Source organism: Camellia sinensis, chromosome 5 (genome assembly GCF_055761805.1).
Source record: "Camellia sinensis isolate YWXY chromosome 5, ASM5576180v1, whole genome shotgun sequence".
NCBI lineage: Eukaryota > Viridiplantae > Streptophyta > Magnoliopsida > Ericales > Theaceae > Camellia > Camellia sinensis.
In genome coordinates this window covers 124,163,210-124,178,727 of record NC_138965.1, presented here as the reverse complement: position 1 = coordinate 124,178,727, position 15,518 = coordinate 124,163,210, and the positions used below count along the sequence as shown (strand labels likewise).

The 15,518-nt window shown below is 42.0% G+C and overlaps 1 protein-coding gene across 1 annotated transcript; it reads left to right on the top strand.

Annotated features, from left to right (window-relative positions):
* Positions 1-12,713: 12,713 nt before the first annotated feature.
* Positions 12,714-13,427, top strand: LOC145791661 (uncharacterized). Its single transcript, XM_082872060.1, has one exon. It carries the CDS (start codon positions 12,714-12,716, stop codon positions 13,425-13,427), a length of 714 nt encoding a protein of 237 aa, XP_082728186.1.
* The last annotated feature ends 2,091 nt before the right edge of the window (positions 13,428-15,518 follow it).

Genomic DNA, 15,518 nt, shown 5'->3' with positions numbered 1-15,518 from the left:
ATGACTCTGTGACTGTGTGACTGAGTTGAGCACCCCAAATCATGAACTCTGTAATTGTGAGACCATGTATTTTGATTGGTAGAAAATTGACTGGGCTATGTGACTATATTGGGCTTAACTCGTAAACCTATGATTTGTGACTAATTTGGAACTTTTGCGTAACAGACCCTTTCTGATGTGCAACTGAGGAACTTTGTTTAATGTGTTACTGTGCACCATGTACTTGCATATAAGACTTATTTGGGAACTGCTGTATTAATTATGATACATACCTCTTGATGTGAACAACTGCATGCATATGCAACTACACCTGAACTTATGTGGACAATGCCATATTGTACATGACTCGAAATACTTTGATATAAACGGTTATGATGAATGACTCTGATATGACTTTGAGAACTGATGGACTTAGGATAGTTGTGAAACTATCGACTATGTACCTTAGCAACGAAGTATGCCTTACAGAACCAAATGAACCCTATCTGAGAAAACTTTTATCTGATTCGATCCGATAGAACCTTTGTCTGATTTGGTCTGGTAGAACCCTCATTGGATATGATTTGATGAGACCTTTGCTTGGATTGATTTGATAAGACCCTCTATCGAATTTGAATTTGTTAAGGGGGATTAAGAATTTCTTATAAATAAATAACCAGGTTATTCTTGGCAAGAAAACTGATAGACCCAAAACTTGAATCCGTTTGGAGTACATGACTTACTTAGAAGACCTTATGTGGGCTATCAACAGACCGATCTAACCATGAACACCATTGAGAACCAACCTTCAACTATTGAGGACATATGTGTTAAAAACGAACTGGATTGTGCAAATCCAGTGATTGGGTGTCGTAAGGAACAATGCTTGTGTGCTATCATATTCTTGCTTATTTGATGCTATGGAAACCGATGACAGTAGATTGATTTGATTGTAAACGATACTGAATATTTATCCTCGACTAATCAGAATATGTTTCATATGTTCTCTTCAATGTTATCGAATTTTGGGAAATCAGGTTATGGTGAGTGGTATTGTGTTGTTTTGATGACATTCTTGAGACGTCCTTTCGTGCTAGGGGACGTTAAGCCTATGTAGTGCCTTTGTTGAGATATCTTTTTTGCCACCGACGGTTTTGTACGGGTGAGTTTGTCTAATCAATCTCGGGTTGGCCACCGACGGTCGTGAACGGGTGTGCTTTGATTCCGAGACAATTATTCCCTTGTTTTGTCTGGAATGTCATCCTTTGGTATTATGTAGATGTTATTGACATCCAAGAAACCTTGAAAAACCTTGATTATCCATAAGTGTGTGAATTCAGTACGCCTTGTGTAAATAACTACTTAGTGCCATTATATTTTGCAATTAGGGCTCTGAGGATGTGTAAATTGTGTGTAACATGTGATTAGCTGTTTTTAATATTACCTTAATGCCATGGGGATTAGTATGTGAATTGCCTTATGCTTTTGACGACTATTAGATAATGTGGAAAGACTCGATTGAACAGGGGATTGAATATTGAACTGAATTGTAAACTGTAAACTGTTGAATGAATTGAGAACACGTGTATAGTGGTAGAAATTAACTGCTTCGATGTTATTGTACTTTACAATCAGTATTATGGGGATATGTGGACTATGTGCATTGTATGGGTAATTGCTTCGATGCTACCTTTGTTGATTCAGGAATCAGTATCTGGATCCACTTTATATTCCTGAAGACTTTTGATTGACCTTGGGTAACTATGATGAGTCACTGAACTAAATACCGAATTGGATTGTGAATTGTGGAATTGTTGGAAAATGAATTGAACTTCTATGACAAGGAAATCGTTGAATTTGTGTCCAAATGTCTTCGGTGTCAACAAGTCGAAGTTGAACATCAGATGTAGACGGGACTACTTCGACCTCTCTTCATTTCGGAACAGAAATAGGAATGTGTGGCTACGAATTTCATTGTGGGGCTACCTTGAGCACCCAAACTATAAGTCCCGTTTGGGTTATTGTATGAAGAATTACTAAGTTTGCCCATTTCCTCCCTGTAAAATTTTCGTATGATGTTTGTAGACTAGCCACTGTTTACATCAATAAGATTGCTTGTTTGCATGGGGTCCCAGTATCTATTGTTTTAGACAGGAATCCTAAAATGCGTTTGAATTCTAACAAGCCTTCGATAGGTAATGGGAAGTGAATTGTGAGTCAGCGTTACTTTCCATCTACAAATTGATGTATAATCAGAAAGAACTTTTGGGAGAAATGCTCCAAATATATGCAGTAGATTTTTCAGAAAATTTGGAAGATCTATCCATTGTTGGCAGACCTTGCTTACAACCACAGGTTACACTCTAGTTTTGGTGTGACACCATACAAGCCTTGTATGGAGGAAAAGGTAAGTCTCTGACTAATTGAGAATAGAGTGTTGCTTGATTTTGAAAGTAAGTAAACGACTATCAAAAAGGATTGGAACCGTTGAATGAAAAGTGTTCCGAATTGTGTTCAACTAAAGGTGAAATAAGTTTGGAGGACCAAACTTCCTAAAGGGGGGAAGACTGTGATAACCCTGTTCCGTACTATGCTAATTGGTCCTTATTATGAATATGATTATGTGTTTGATATGTTTATGTGTGCCATTTATGTGAAAATATGTGGTTTTGAATTTCTATCTGTTCACCGTAGGAATATTTGTTTGATTATCTGCTTTGAAATTTAAATTGAAGGCCTTATCTGCCATAAAAACCAAAATTGATTGCACCATTGTGCTTGGCATAATTTTTAGAGCCTACGGTGAAATTTAATTGAAAATTGATTCGGATCAGATGAATTAGATTAAATTAATTCTATACTGACCAATTATTTAATATTAATAGGTATAATTGAGGAAAATTGCATAAGTGGGGCACTATGTACTCAAATCTCCTCTTTAGCATTTCATTTGGCTGATTCTAACTCTAGAAAAGAGGGAGGGCCGGCTAGAGAGAGAGAGATAGAGGGAATAATTGGAGTTTGATCATTGAAGCTTGAAAATCTTGAAGATTAAGCTCAAGAATTGGCTAGAGCTTGGGTGTTTGAGGCTCCTAGGTGAGTAATCAACCCTTGACTCATGGATTTTAGTTTGTAATTTGTAGATTCCAAGTTGAATGATGATAAAGATCGTGAGTTAAGCTGGTTTTGTTGAATTGGAAGCCAACATGTACATGCATGTAAGAAATTGCTTTGAGTTTGCATATTTGTGCTTGAATTACATGACTCATGTTGAATTTTGATTAAAGTCCATGTATTTAATCATCCCTTCACCAACTAAGTTGAGAATAATGGGTATCTCCCACATGCATGTGCAAATCATGGAGGTGTGAGTGCTGAATGTTTGAATTTAATATTTTGTGATGAGTTTGGGTTAATTTGAGTCATGCATGCAAGTAATTCTTGGAATTGAGCTTCATAATGTTGTAATTTGGTGTTTGTACCATGTTGGTATATGTATATGTGAAGTTTGAGCCAAAATCATGCATTTAGAGCCTTTGAATATCAAGTTGAAGCTCAAGAACATGTTCTGGAAAATCCAGAAAATTTGATGTCTGCTCGAGCGGGAGAACCGCCGCTCGAGAGTAAAACTTGGGCTCCTAGTATTTTCTGTAGACATGATGTTCGCTCGAGCGGGCAAGTTCACGCTCGAGCGGGGAGCCATGTAGTGAGGCCTTCAGCTTGAGCACCCGACCTTCATGCTCCAGCGTAAATATGACATAACCAGTACTTTTGCAGGCCTCCTGGGTCTGCTTGAGCGGGGAAGTCCACGCTCGAGCAGGGACCCCTATTTTTGAAATTTTGAAAATGCGTTCTGTGTTTCGTTTTCCGTTCTTTTTCACTTCTAAGCACTCTTAGGCATGCATTGGGCATTGTAAATGAGTTAAAAGGACAAGAAAGAAGCCTAAAGAGGAATATGTGAATTAAGAACGGATTGAACTGTTTGTGACCCATTGTGTTCATGGAATATGTAGGGTCGAGCTCTAGGGCAAATCATCCAGCCGATCACTGTGAGTAATATCTTGACAAAGATATTTGAAGTATGTTATTTGTCCAATTGCTTACTTTCACATAAGCCTTGGAAGTTTGTTACATTGAATTGGGGACAAATATTTGTTATGCCATGTGATTGGGCCAAAGGCCGTCTGATGTGAATGATAGTCCGATATGAATGATAGTTTGATACGAATGATAGTCGGATACGAATGATAGTCTGATATGAATGATAGTCAGACATATGAATGAATGGGCCAAAGGCCATTGGACACGAATGATTGGGCCGAAGGCCGTCGGATATGAACGATTGGGCCAGAGGCCAGTTTGACATAAATGAAAGTATGATCTGAATGATAAATGAATGGGACAAAGGCCAGTATGATCTAAATGATAAATGAATGGGCCAGAGGCCAGTACGATCTGAATGATAGAATGAATGGGCCAAAGGCCAGTTTGACATGATTGAAAGAATGGTTGGGCCAAAGGCCAGTCCGACATGAATGAAAGACAAATGGGCCAAAGGCCGTATGACATGAATGAAAGAAAAATGAGCCAAAGGCCGTTTGACATGAATGGTTTGGGCTCGTGGCCGTCTAATGTGTTTGGAACTGCAGTTACTTGATATATATATATATATATATTAGATAGAAATATGGATTGGGCCTGAGGCCGTCTGATGTACGTTGTTCTAATGCATCTTCTTTATTTGATATTATTCACTGGGCTTTCGCTCACGCTCATTCATGTATTTGTAGGTGAGCCTAGAGAGGTTGCAACCTAGCCTCAGTGAAGTCTGTGTGGAACAACCAAGATTTTGGAGAGTCAGCCCTTACGTCTCACGCACGAGACTGATATTTCCCATTTTGCTATTCTTTTATATTTTGTCATGTTGGCGAGGACTTTGGTGTATGTTTGTAAATAGTTTTGATTGGCTGACCCAGATTGAATGATCCTGTCTGAACAGAACTTTATGTTACTATGTTTCTGATGTGAGTTATTAACATGTATATGTATGGTTTGTTATGATGTGCCATGTAAGCATGGCTCTATGGACAAAGTTTGAAATTTTGCTTCCGTTTGGCCCCTTTACTCTGATGTGTTATATTTGATTTGGTTTGAGGCCGTAGGTAATCTTAGGATTACTGGCCGGTTATGTCCATAACCCATGGGGGCGGGTTCGGGTCGTGACAAAGTAAGTGAGAGCCAAAACACCCCTATGTTGGGGGAGGGTTTCCCTGTCCTATTTTGTTAGGAGCTAGGGTTTCACTATGCACGCAGCGGTTTCAAACAACCTATAATCAAGTAAGCAACTTGTCCTAGCTTGGAATGGTCACTACAGTTTCCGATATGCACTAGGTCGAATGGTCAAAAGGGGTGGCCCGATAAAAATCAGAGTTTGTGTTCCTGTCGTGGCAGAGCCTGCAATCGGTTAGCCTTATGGCATGCTTCTCAAAGCGGGCCTCCGGCAAACCGTTCAGGAATAGCATACGGCAAACACGGTGTCATAGGCGCACCAATGCAAATGCAATGCAAAGAGACACATAAGTGTAATCAAAACAAGATATCATGAGTTCGAGTCAAGTTCTCTAAATCCCCAGCGGAGTCGCCATAAACTGTAGACGAGCCCGAACATCACAGGCTCCACGCGCGGGCGGCACGAAATCCATTTTGTTCATTGAGCTACTACTGTTCGGACTCAAATGCCACGGTTCTGAATCTAATCTCGGAAAGTGCAATGCAAGACCGATAAATCACCAAAGAGTCCAAATCTGGCAAATCATTTTGGAAAACTAATTTTTATAAAGAAGTGCCAAACATGGACTGCTTTGCCAGATACAGAGTCGTCACCTAAATATTTTATTTTTGGGAAATTTAGGAAAACCAGACTCTTGCCTAAGGCCACATGTCCATCATCACCAAAGTTGCCTCGGCTCGGGAACTTAGGTACGAGAGGGGAAGGTCATGCAATGAGCACCCCCGCTCGCCCGATCAAAGATCGGCCTTTACTAACATGATATCTTATTTTTGAAAACACATGCGTTCTTATTTCGGTTATTAGCCTATAATTACTATGTGATGCGCAGAACACACAAGCATAGACTAGATCGCTGAAGTTGGAACAAAATATCTCATGTTTGTTTGTTTGAAAATGGTTTTGAAGGTGCTACTCGCAAGTAGGCTAAGACGTGAATTTGCCACCCTCAAGTGGGCTTAAAACTCGCATTTCAATGAATTGTTCCAATTCAAGTAATCCAACCTTCATCCATAGGCATTCAGGCAGTTATATTAGTTAAGCAGTTAGCCTCATGGCAAGCATGCTTTCATGGAAACACTCATACTCATGCAAGATGCTAAAGCATAAAAGCTTACCTAGTACTCCGAGCCAGGACAATAGCTAGTTAGTAATCAATGTATGATCCTAGCTATGTTAACATGGCTAATGCAACACATGCAAAATGCAACTAGAAATAGGCTCGGCTATTCTAAAATGGCATGTGAATGCTACACTTGATACATGTATTCAAATTGATATTGAAATACAATGCAGTTAGTATGATGCGCCGAGCCCGGTGCATGCAATACGATGAATGAATACAAAACATGTGAGCATAGGACTGCTAATCGAAACATGACCTAGAACTAACCATCGTAAGCGGTTAAGTAAAAGGGAGAAAGACGTGGGGTCGGAAGACATTCACACACTCACGCACACTTATTACAAAATTCGCCCTCTCGACGGAGGGTCTGAATGAATAAGCTAAGCTAATCTAAGCTAAGCTAATCAATTAATCTAATTAAGCTAATTAGACTGATTATTACACAACCAAATTGAATAACTAGCCACAACTAATTAAAAAATTAATTAAGTTACAAACAACAAATGCTAACTAACAAGGAAACAGTTAAACTAAGCTGCTCCAGCTCTGTTTGAAGGAGGAAAGGATGCATGCTCGCACTCGGTTTCTCGCCTCGAAACACCTTCCGGTTGCTCTTTTGAGGCTTTGTTTGCAGGGTGTCTTCAAGAACTTGCTATTGGATCTCACCAAAACAGTGCTGAGGAGTGCACCAGTGGCCTGCCAGCCATGAATGGTTGTTGCTGACTCTCCTGCCGACCAAGGATGCACACTGCCGGCCACAGATGAAGAGGTGCCGGCCTACAATGGGAGGGTGTTGGCCACTGGTGTGCTGTGACACCAAGCTGCAATAGAGCACAAAACAGAGGAAAATGAGGGTCTCCCAAGGATATGTACGTACTATGCCCCTCCATATCATCTCAAAACATCTATGGAAAGGCATAATTGGATCCATGACCATCAATCGAGCATCGCAATGCGTGATAGCCAAAGATCCAATTTGTACAAACTTAATAAATGCATGACGAATAAGACACTGAGACCACAGCCTTATGTAGACAAGCTCCTGGGAACTCCCCGACATTTGCGCGCGCAATGAGGCGGCACAAATCTCGCTTTGTTCTCAGAGCTACTACAGTTCGAACTCAAATGTTACGGTTCTGAATCTAATCTTACAATGTGCGATGTAAGACCGATAAATCACCAAAGTGTCCAAATCCGACAATTCGTTTTGGAAAACTGATTTTTATAAAGAAGTGCCAAACATGGACTACTTTGCCAGATACAGAGTCGCCATCTAAATATTTTATTTTGGGGAAATTTAAGAAACCCTGACTCGTGCCTAACATGTCTGTCACCACCAAAGTTGCCTCGGCTCGGGAACTTGGATACGAGAGGGGAAGGTCATGTAATGAGCACCCCCGCTCGCCCGATCAAAGATCGGCCTGTACTAAACATGATATCTAGTTTTTGAAAACACATGCGTTCTTATTCCGGTTAATTAGCTAGAATTACTATGTGATATGCACAGCATATAAGTATAGACTAGATTGCCTAATTTGGAACAAAACATTACATATCCGTTTGTTTGGAAATGGTTTGAAGTTTGCTACTCGCAAGTAGGCTAAATGGAGGATTTCAATGAATTATCCCAATTCAAGCAATCCAACCTTCACCCACAGGCATTCAGGCAGTTATAGCAAATAAGCAATTAGCCTCATGGCAAGCATGCTTTCATGGTAATCGATAACACACATGCAGTATGTTAAAGCGTAAACACTCACAGTGTACTCCGAGCTAAAATAAGAAACTAGTTAGAAATCATGCATGAGCCTAGTTCATGTTAGGATGGCTAATGCAACACATGCGAGAATGCAATTAAGATAGGCTCGGCTACCTAGAATGTCATGTGAAATGCAACTTGGTACATGTATTCAAATAGGTATTGAAATACAATGCAGGTTAGTATGATGCGACGAGCCCGATGCATGCAAAAATAGATGAATGGATGCACACATGCAAAGCATATGGTATGCTAAATGAAACATGTCCTAAAACTAACCATCGTAAGTGGTTAAGTAAAAGGAGGAAAGAAATGGGGGTTGGAAGACATGCATCACACACACGCACGCTTATGACAACAATTGGCCCTCTCGATGGAGGGACCGAATAAGAAGCTAACTAGCTAACCTAAGCTAATTAAACTAATTATTACAACACAATTAATTAACTAATCCTAGTTAACTAATTTTTACTAAACAAATTGAAATAGCTAAACGCATTAACTATTAAAGGTACAAACCAAAGCGAAAGCTAGTTATCTAAGCATGGCACCTAAGGAAAGCAGTAAATCAGGAGCCTCAGAAGGAGAGGAATGTATGCATGCCCTGTCGCCTCGTTCGAAAATCCAATGCGATGCCCAATTTGCCTCTGTTTTCAATTGTTCTCAGGACATTGCACAAAGCTCCAAAAAGCTGAAACTCCACCTTTGAGACCTGTGGAAGGGTGGCCGACCAGTTGTTGGTGTCTGCAGCCCTGGCCGACCACCCATCTTTGTTGAAAGCTGGAAAAAGTGGTTGGCCAGCTAGTTTTTCTGGCTGGCCTACCAGTTGTTGTTGCTGAACTGCAATTTGCTGCAACAGAGAGCAAGAAAGGGCATGGCAATGTATTTGCAAGATATGTGTGCACAACCACCCTCCATATCATGTAATGAACTCAAGGGAGTGTAGTTCTTGACCCTCGGGCCACCAATCGCGCATTTTAATGCATGATGGCCAAGAGGCGAAGTTGCACAATTGAATATGAAAATGACAGCACAAGTAAACACATAAGGCCTAAAACTCTATCATGTGTGATCAAGAGCGTCGGTGATCGAGAATTGAGGCACGTTTCATCACTTTAAGTATGAAACGTCCATCGTTTCTCGTGTTTGGACTAACACCTATTCCAAACACAATGCAACACATAACATGGCAAACACAATGCGACTCGAGCATGCAAACATGCAATGCAACTTAAACATGCAAACATGCAATGCAACATGAACAACCTAACAAGGCTAATGGCATGCAAACAATCATGCATAGTGCAATGCTACAAGGGCAACTTAGCAATGTTAGGAACATGCATACTCAATGCAAAGAAACAACTTGGCATACACAATGCAAATAACCACATGGCATACACAATGCAATGTAAGATGGCATACTTAATGCAATGAACAATAAGCATGCGAACAACATATAAACAAGCATGCTAAATGGACTTAAACCAAAAGGGAGTAGACCTTAGTCATGCCTAAATCAGTGGCCATAAGGATGAAATGAAGGCACATGGAGCATATACAAGCATGCACATGCAATGGCCCATCAAAGAGGCCTAAGAGTACAACTCTCAAGAGTGCTCAAAGAGTGACAAATGTGCAAGTGTGACAACACTAAGTGCACTGAAATTAGACAAGAAATGATGCCAAATCACTTAAACAATGCAAGTAAAGCATGCTAGGGCCCTAAAGCATGAAAACTAATAAAGAGGACTACAAAGGAGGCATGCAATACATGGCAAATAAGCATGAACTAAGCATGGACAGAGCTCAAGTAGGTCAAAACAAAGACCTAAACATGCTGAGATGAGGACTCAAAGATCTAGGCATGCAAGCATACAAGCTAAGCAATGAACTAGGCAACAATGCACAACACTCAAAGACACTTAAAGAGTGAATGAAGTGGGAACATGGCAATGTTAAAAGATCTGAAATGTCATGTTAGATGATGCCAAATCATGTACACAACACAAATGAAGCATGCAATGGTGCTCAAAGCTTGAAGCAAGCAAGAGCACTTGTACTACAAGTATGCAAAACATGAAGCATGTGATCAAGGAAACCCAAAACAGTCCTAGAACATGTTAAAATAAGTCTAAAACATGCATGGAAGGAAGCCAAAATAAGCTAGCATGAAAGGCATAAGGCATGATGCATACAAGGCAAATAAGGTTGATTATACTACATCTATTAAGACCAGGCATGGGATGACTTAACCAACAAAATTCAAAGTTATATCATGGCATAATAACCCCCAAAACTCATTGAAATGATGGCTCGCAAGCTAAGGCATGAAGGCATACACAATGACTCGTGTTAAGACATAAAGGGGCAAACCCTCTAACGCATTGAATGAGTGATGAATGCGAATGCATGAGCATGAAACATGGACTAAAATCACATAATAAATGATGCCAAATCATTCAAATAGTCCAAGTAATGCATGCTAGTGGACCTGATGCACAAAGCTAACAAGCTAGAATGAACCAAAGCCATACAAAGCAAGGCATGCATGGTCAAAACAACCCAAATCAGAGCTAAGGCATGTTAAAACATGGACAAAAGCTTCATGAAATTAAGCCAAAAGCATGCTAGAATGACATGTTACAACATCATATATGTTAGGCTATTTCATGGAATTACACCACAAGTGTATGGAGCATGCAAAGGGTGACCAAACCAAATCCTAACAGAGGTATGACATGGTGAAATAAGCCCAAGAACATGTTGAAATGGACACAAAACAAGCTAGAATCACATGCTACTTCATGAAGCATACAAAGCTAGTGTGTGTGATTTACACTACAAGTGTATTATGCATGCATGGAGTGACAAAACCAAGCAAAAATAGTGGCATGCCACAGCAAAATAACCACAAATACAAGCTAAGATATGGCCAACATAAGCTTAATGAACATGCTCACACATGAAGCTAATGAAGACAAGTATTGAAGACACAAGGAGAGGGGATGACTCTCTCCTTTTTGGGACCTCAAAACACCCTCCCACCACTGAAATTCCTCTGAGTTTCAGTGGTGAGAAGGCCAAAACAAGGTGATCTCAAAGCTCACAAAGAAGGCACAAAAGCAAGGTCAAACAAGGCCTAAGAGGTGGTAAACAACCCCAAACACAAAAGTGACCTTAAACAAACTTTTTAAGCACCGAAATACAGAACTTTTTTCATTAGGAAGCTAAGCTCAAAACAGCATGCAAAAGGGCTCAAAAGCTTAAGCAAAAATGAGGGTTTTAAGGGTTAAAGACTCACCCTTGATGAACTTCTTCAAGGCTGCAACTCCAGCAGGTTTTTCAAGCTCACACCAACCCAAGAACACCAAAACCAGCTCCTAAGCACCTCAGTAGCAAAAAGATGGTGTTTGAATGTGTTTTTGTGCGTTAAAGTAAGACAAAATGACACTTTGAACACAAAACAAGAGCAAAATGAAGAAGTATAGATACAAAACTATATATATCACTCCAGCCCTTTTTTTTTGAACCTAGAGGAGGGAGGAGATGGTTCTCTCTTATAGAGAACCAAAAGCAAAGCTTCTTGGAGAAGCTAAGGTTCAATGCAATCCCTCTGTGGGGGCCAAGTATTGGGAGTCGTAGTGATTCCGGATAGTCAAATCTGGGAGTCGGGATTCAAAGTATTCGGCAATCGGCTCAAAAACTCAAATCCAACCCTACTAAGCCAAATAGCCGATTAAGCAAGGGCCGAGTGAAGATTGGTCAATTATAAAATATGCCGAATAGGAGGTTGGAAATGGATCTAATCCCGAGGCCCAAAGAGGAAAGGATATAAATAGAGAAGACATCAGCCAGAAAGAGGTATGTAAAAAAAAGAATGGTGCTTAACTTAGAATACTAGGAATATTGAGTGTGAAACTGATTTTTTCGTCGAAGTGCTAATTCTGGCACCCCCAATCGGAGTGTTTATTCTTTTTCAGGTGACTAGAAGAGGATCAAGAGCGTCCCCCAAGATCAGAAGAGTATTTCCAAAACCACTTCTCCACAACTGGCGCCGTCTGTGGGAATACTCAAGCATATCCATGGCGGGCGTGACAGAGGACCCTCAAATGGTCACTGATGATACCACGCAAAGATACGACCTCACTCCAACAAACATGCATGGCCCGGAGATCATCCCTGCCAGACGCGCTTTGCACTGCGCCTCACCTTTAATTCTGGAGCATGAGGCAACGCAAGCGATCGTGGAAAAAGCAAAGCAAAACAAACAGAGATTGGCGAACATGATCATTGAAAATGAATGTCTCCGTTGGGATTTGGCCTCGGAGGTGGAAAAGTCCAAACGAGCTGTACACCAAACCCCAGAACAACTTGTGAAGGCAGATGGTCGACGATCTCGAGCCTGATGACACGACGCTGATAGCAACTCCGACTTATTATCCCCGGTCCCCAAGAAGAAAGGACGATCTGAAGTTTCCAGTTCCTCCGAAGAGAGTCCACATGTAAGGTGGGCCCCCTCATTCTTCAAATGGCCGTAAAAAATGGTGGGACCTCCCGACATGAGAAGGGATAGGCGGTGTGCATATTGCAAACACCACGGGCGTGACTTTGACAGTAACTATACTTTGAAAGATCACCTTGAGGAGTCATTCCAGGATGGTCAGCCCCAGCAACACGTCCAAAAGATCACAACCAAAACAAATGTACTTCGGCAGGATTCACTTCCGCTTGGTGTCGTTCATATGATATACAGCTTGCCAACGTCCCCAGCCGTGCATACAATTCAATCACACCCAGTATCCCAGAAGGAACTCATGCTGGCAAAACGGCCACGTGAAGCTCCAAGTATCACCTTCGACGATTCCGATCTTATCGGCATAACAGTCCCCCACACTGATCCACTGGTCATTGAACTACGCGTAAACCGATTTTCCATCGAGTGCGTTCTCATAGACCAGGGAAGTACTTCGGAGGTTATGTATTACATGACCTTCATGAAACTTGGCTTCAATGAATCAGACCTGTCTCTGACTCCTTATCCACTATTCGGCTTCAATGCAAATCCAGAATATCCGTTGGGGAAAATCATGCTACCCGTCCGAGCGGGCTCCCGAACAGTGGATGTGGAATTCCTAGTCATCAAGCTTCCTTCACCGTACAATCTCATCATGCGGCGAACTTGGTTACATACTATGCGGGCCATCCCAAGAACCTATCATCAGCTTCTACGCTTCCCGACGGAACACGGCATTGAGCAGATCCATGGTTCCTAGCAATCCGCACAAGCATGTTATCTCCTCTTCAGAAAGACACCAAAGGAGTTGCACGTCAATTCCATTGAGGTGCCGGATCGAGATAGCCTCGACGATGTCGGGCGACTAAGCCACGGAAGATCTAGACCGAGTTGAGATTGACGGCAATCCAGAGAGGTTCTTCATGGTCGGCGCCTCCCTAAGTCAAGTCGACAGACAGCAGCTAGTATCCTTCCTGATCGACAATCTTGATGTATTTGCGTGGACCCCATATGAAATGCCAGGCGTAGACCCATCTGTTTCAGAGCACCATTTGAATGTTGACCCTAAGTGTAAACCGGTCGTGCAGAAGAGTCGACGATCAGCCGCAGAGCACACTGCCGTCGTCGTTGAAGAAGTTGACCAACTGCTTGATGCAGGGGCAATTAGGGAAGTGACCTACCCCACGTGGCTCTCTAATACTGTGGTTGTGAAGAAGAAGAGTGGGTCCTGGCGAGTCTGCGTTGATTTCACGGACCTAAACAAAGCCTACCCCAAAGATTGTTTTCCTCTTCCAAGGATAGACCAACTGGTAGATGCAATAGCATGTCATTAGAGCATGAGTTTCCTCGATGCCTGTAGAGGCTACCACCAAATTGCCATGCATCCGGAGGACCAGGACAAAACTGCATTCCTCACCCCAAGAGGAACCTATCGCTACAAGGTTATGCCTTTTGGGCTGAAGAATACAGGGGCAACCTACTAGAGACTAGTCACCACCATGTTCAAAAAGCAACTCCCAGAGGACAAGAAAGAAGCGCACAAGCTGCGAAACAAAGCCATGCGATACTACTTGGATCTGCAAGGAAGGCTCTATAAAAAATCTCTCTCTGGTCTATATTTGGAATGCGTGCACCCGGACAAAGTCTAGGAGCTCCTGATTGAGATACACAAAGACAGTTGTGGTGCCCATTCTGGTGGGCGCTCTTTGGCCCATCGAGCTATAACGCAGGGGTATTATTGGCCGACAATGAGAGCGGACGCCGAATGTTATGTGAAAAAGTGTGAACAGTGCCAGAAGTTCTCCTCATTAACCCATTTTCCTGCAGAAGAGTTGAACTTCATCACCAGTCCCTGGTCGTTCGCCTACTGGGGGCTCAATATCGTAGGACCACTGCCGAGGTCCCCAGGGAACAAGCGATACTTGATCGTCGCAACAGATTACTTCACAAAATGGGTCGAAGCGGAGGCATTAACACACATTCGAGACGTTGATGTTAAGCGCATTGTGTGGTGGAACATCATAACATGATTCGGCATTCCCAGAGCCCTTATCTCAGACAACAGCACCTAGTTTGATTGTGGTATTTACCGAGAACTATGCAACAAGTATGGTATCCAGCCGTATTTTTCCATGCCGGCTTATCCCCAAAGTAATGGTCAAGCCGAAGCCTCTAACAAATCCACCTTGGACGGTATCAAGAAAAGGTTGGAGAAAGCCAAAGGCAAATGGGTCGAGGAATTGTCGAGTGTATTATGGGCTCATCGGACAACGCGTAGACGTCCCCGAACGCCCCGGGAGGGTGAGTCCCGTTCTGTTCATTTGTGGGGTCACTACAGCTCGGACTCTCAAATTGTCACGGTTCTTAATCTGAACCAAAGAGTCCAAATCCGGCAAATCGTTTTGAGAAACAGATTTTTGAAAAGTAGTGCCAAACATGGACTGCTTTGCCAGATACAGAGTCGCCACCTAAATATTTTTTAAAATGGAGAAATTTAGGAAACCCTGACTCGGTGCCGAAGGCCACATGTCCGTCATCACCGGAGTTGTCTCGGCTCGGGAGCTTGGGTACGATCGGGGAAGGTCAGCTATGAGCACCCCCTTTCGCCCAGTCCGAGAACCGGCCTCTACTAACCATGATATCTGATTTTGAAAACGTTATGTGTTCTTATTCCATTTATTAGCCTAGAATTACTATGTTATGTGCGCAGCAAACAAGTATAGACTAGATTGCCTAATTTGGAAATAAGCATTGCATATCCGTTTGTTTTGGAAAATGTTTTGGATTTGCTACTCGCAAGTAGGCTAAAACACGGATTTCAATGAGTTCTTCCAACTCAAACAATCCAACC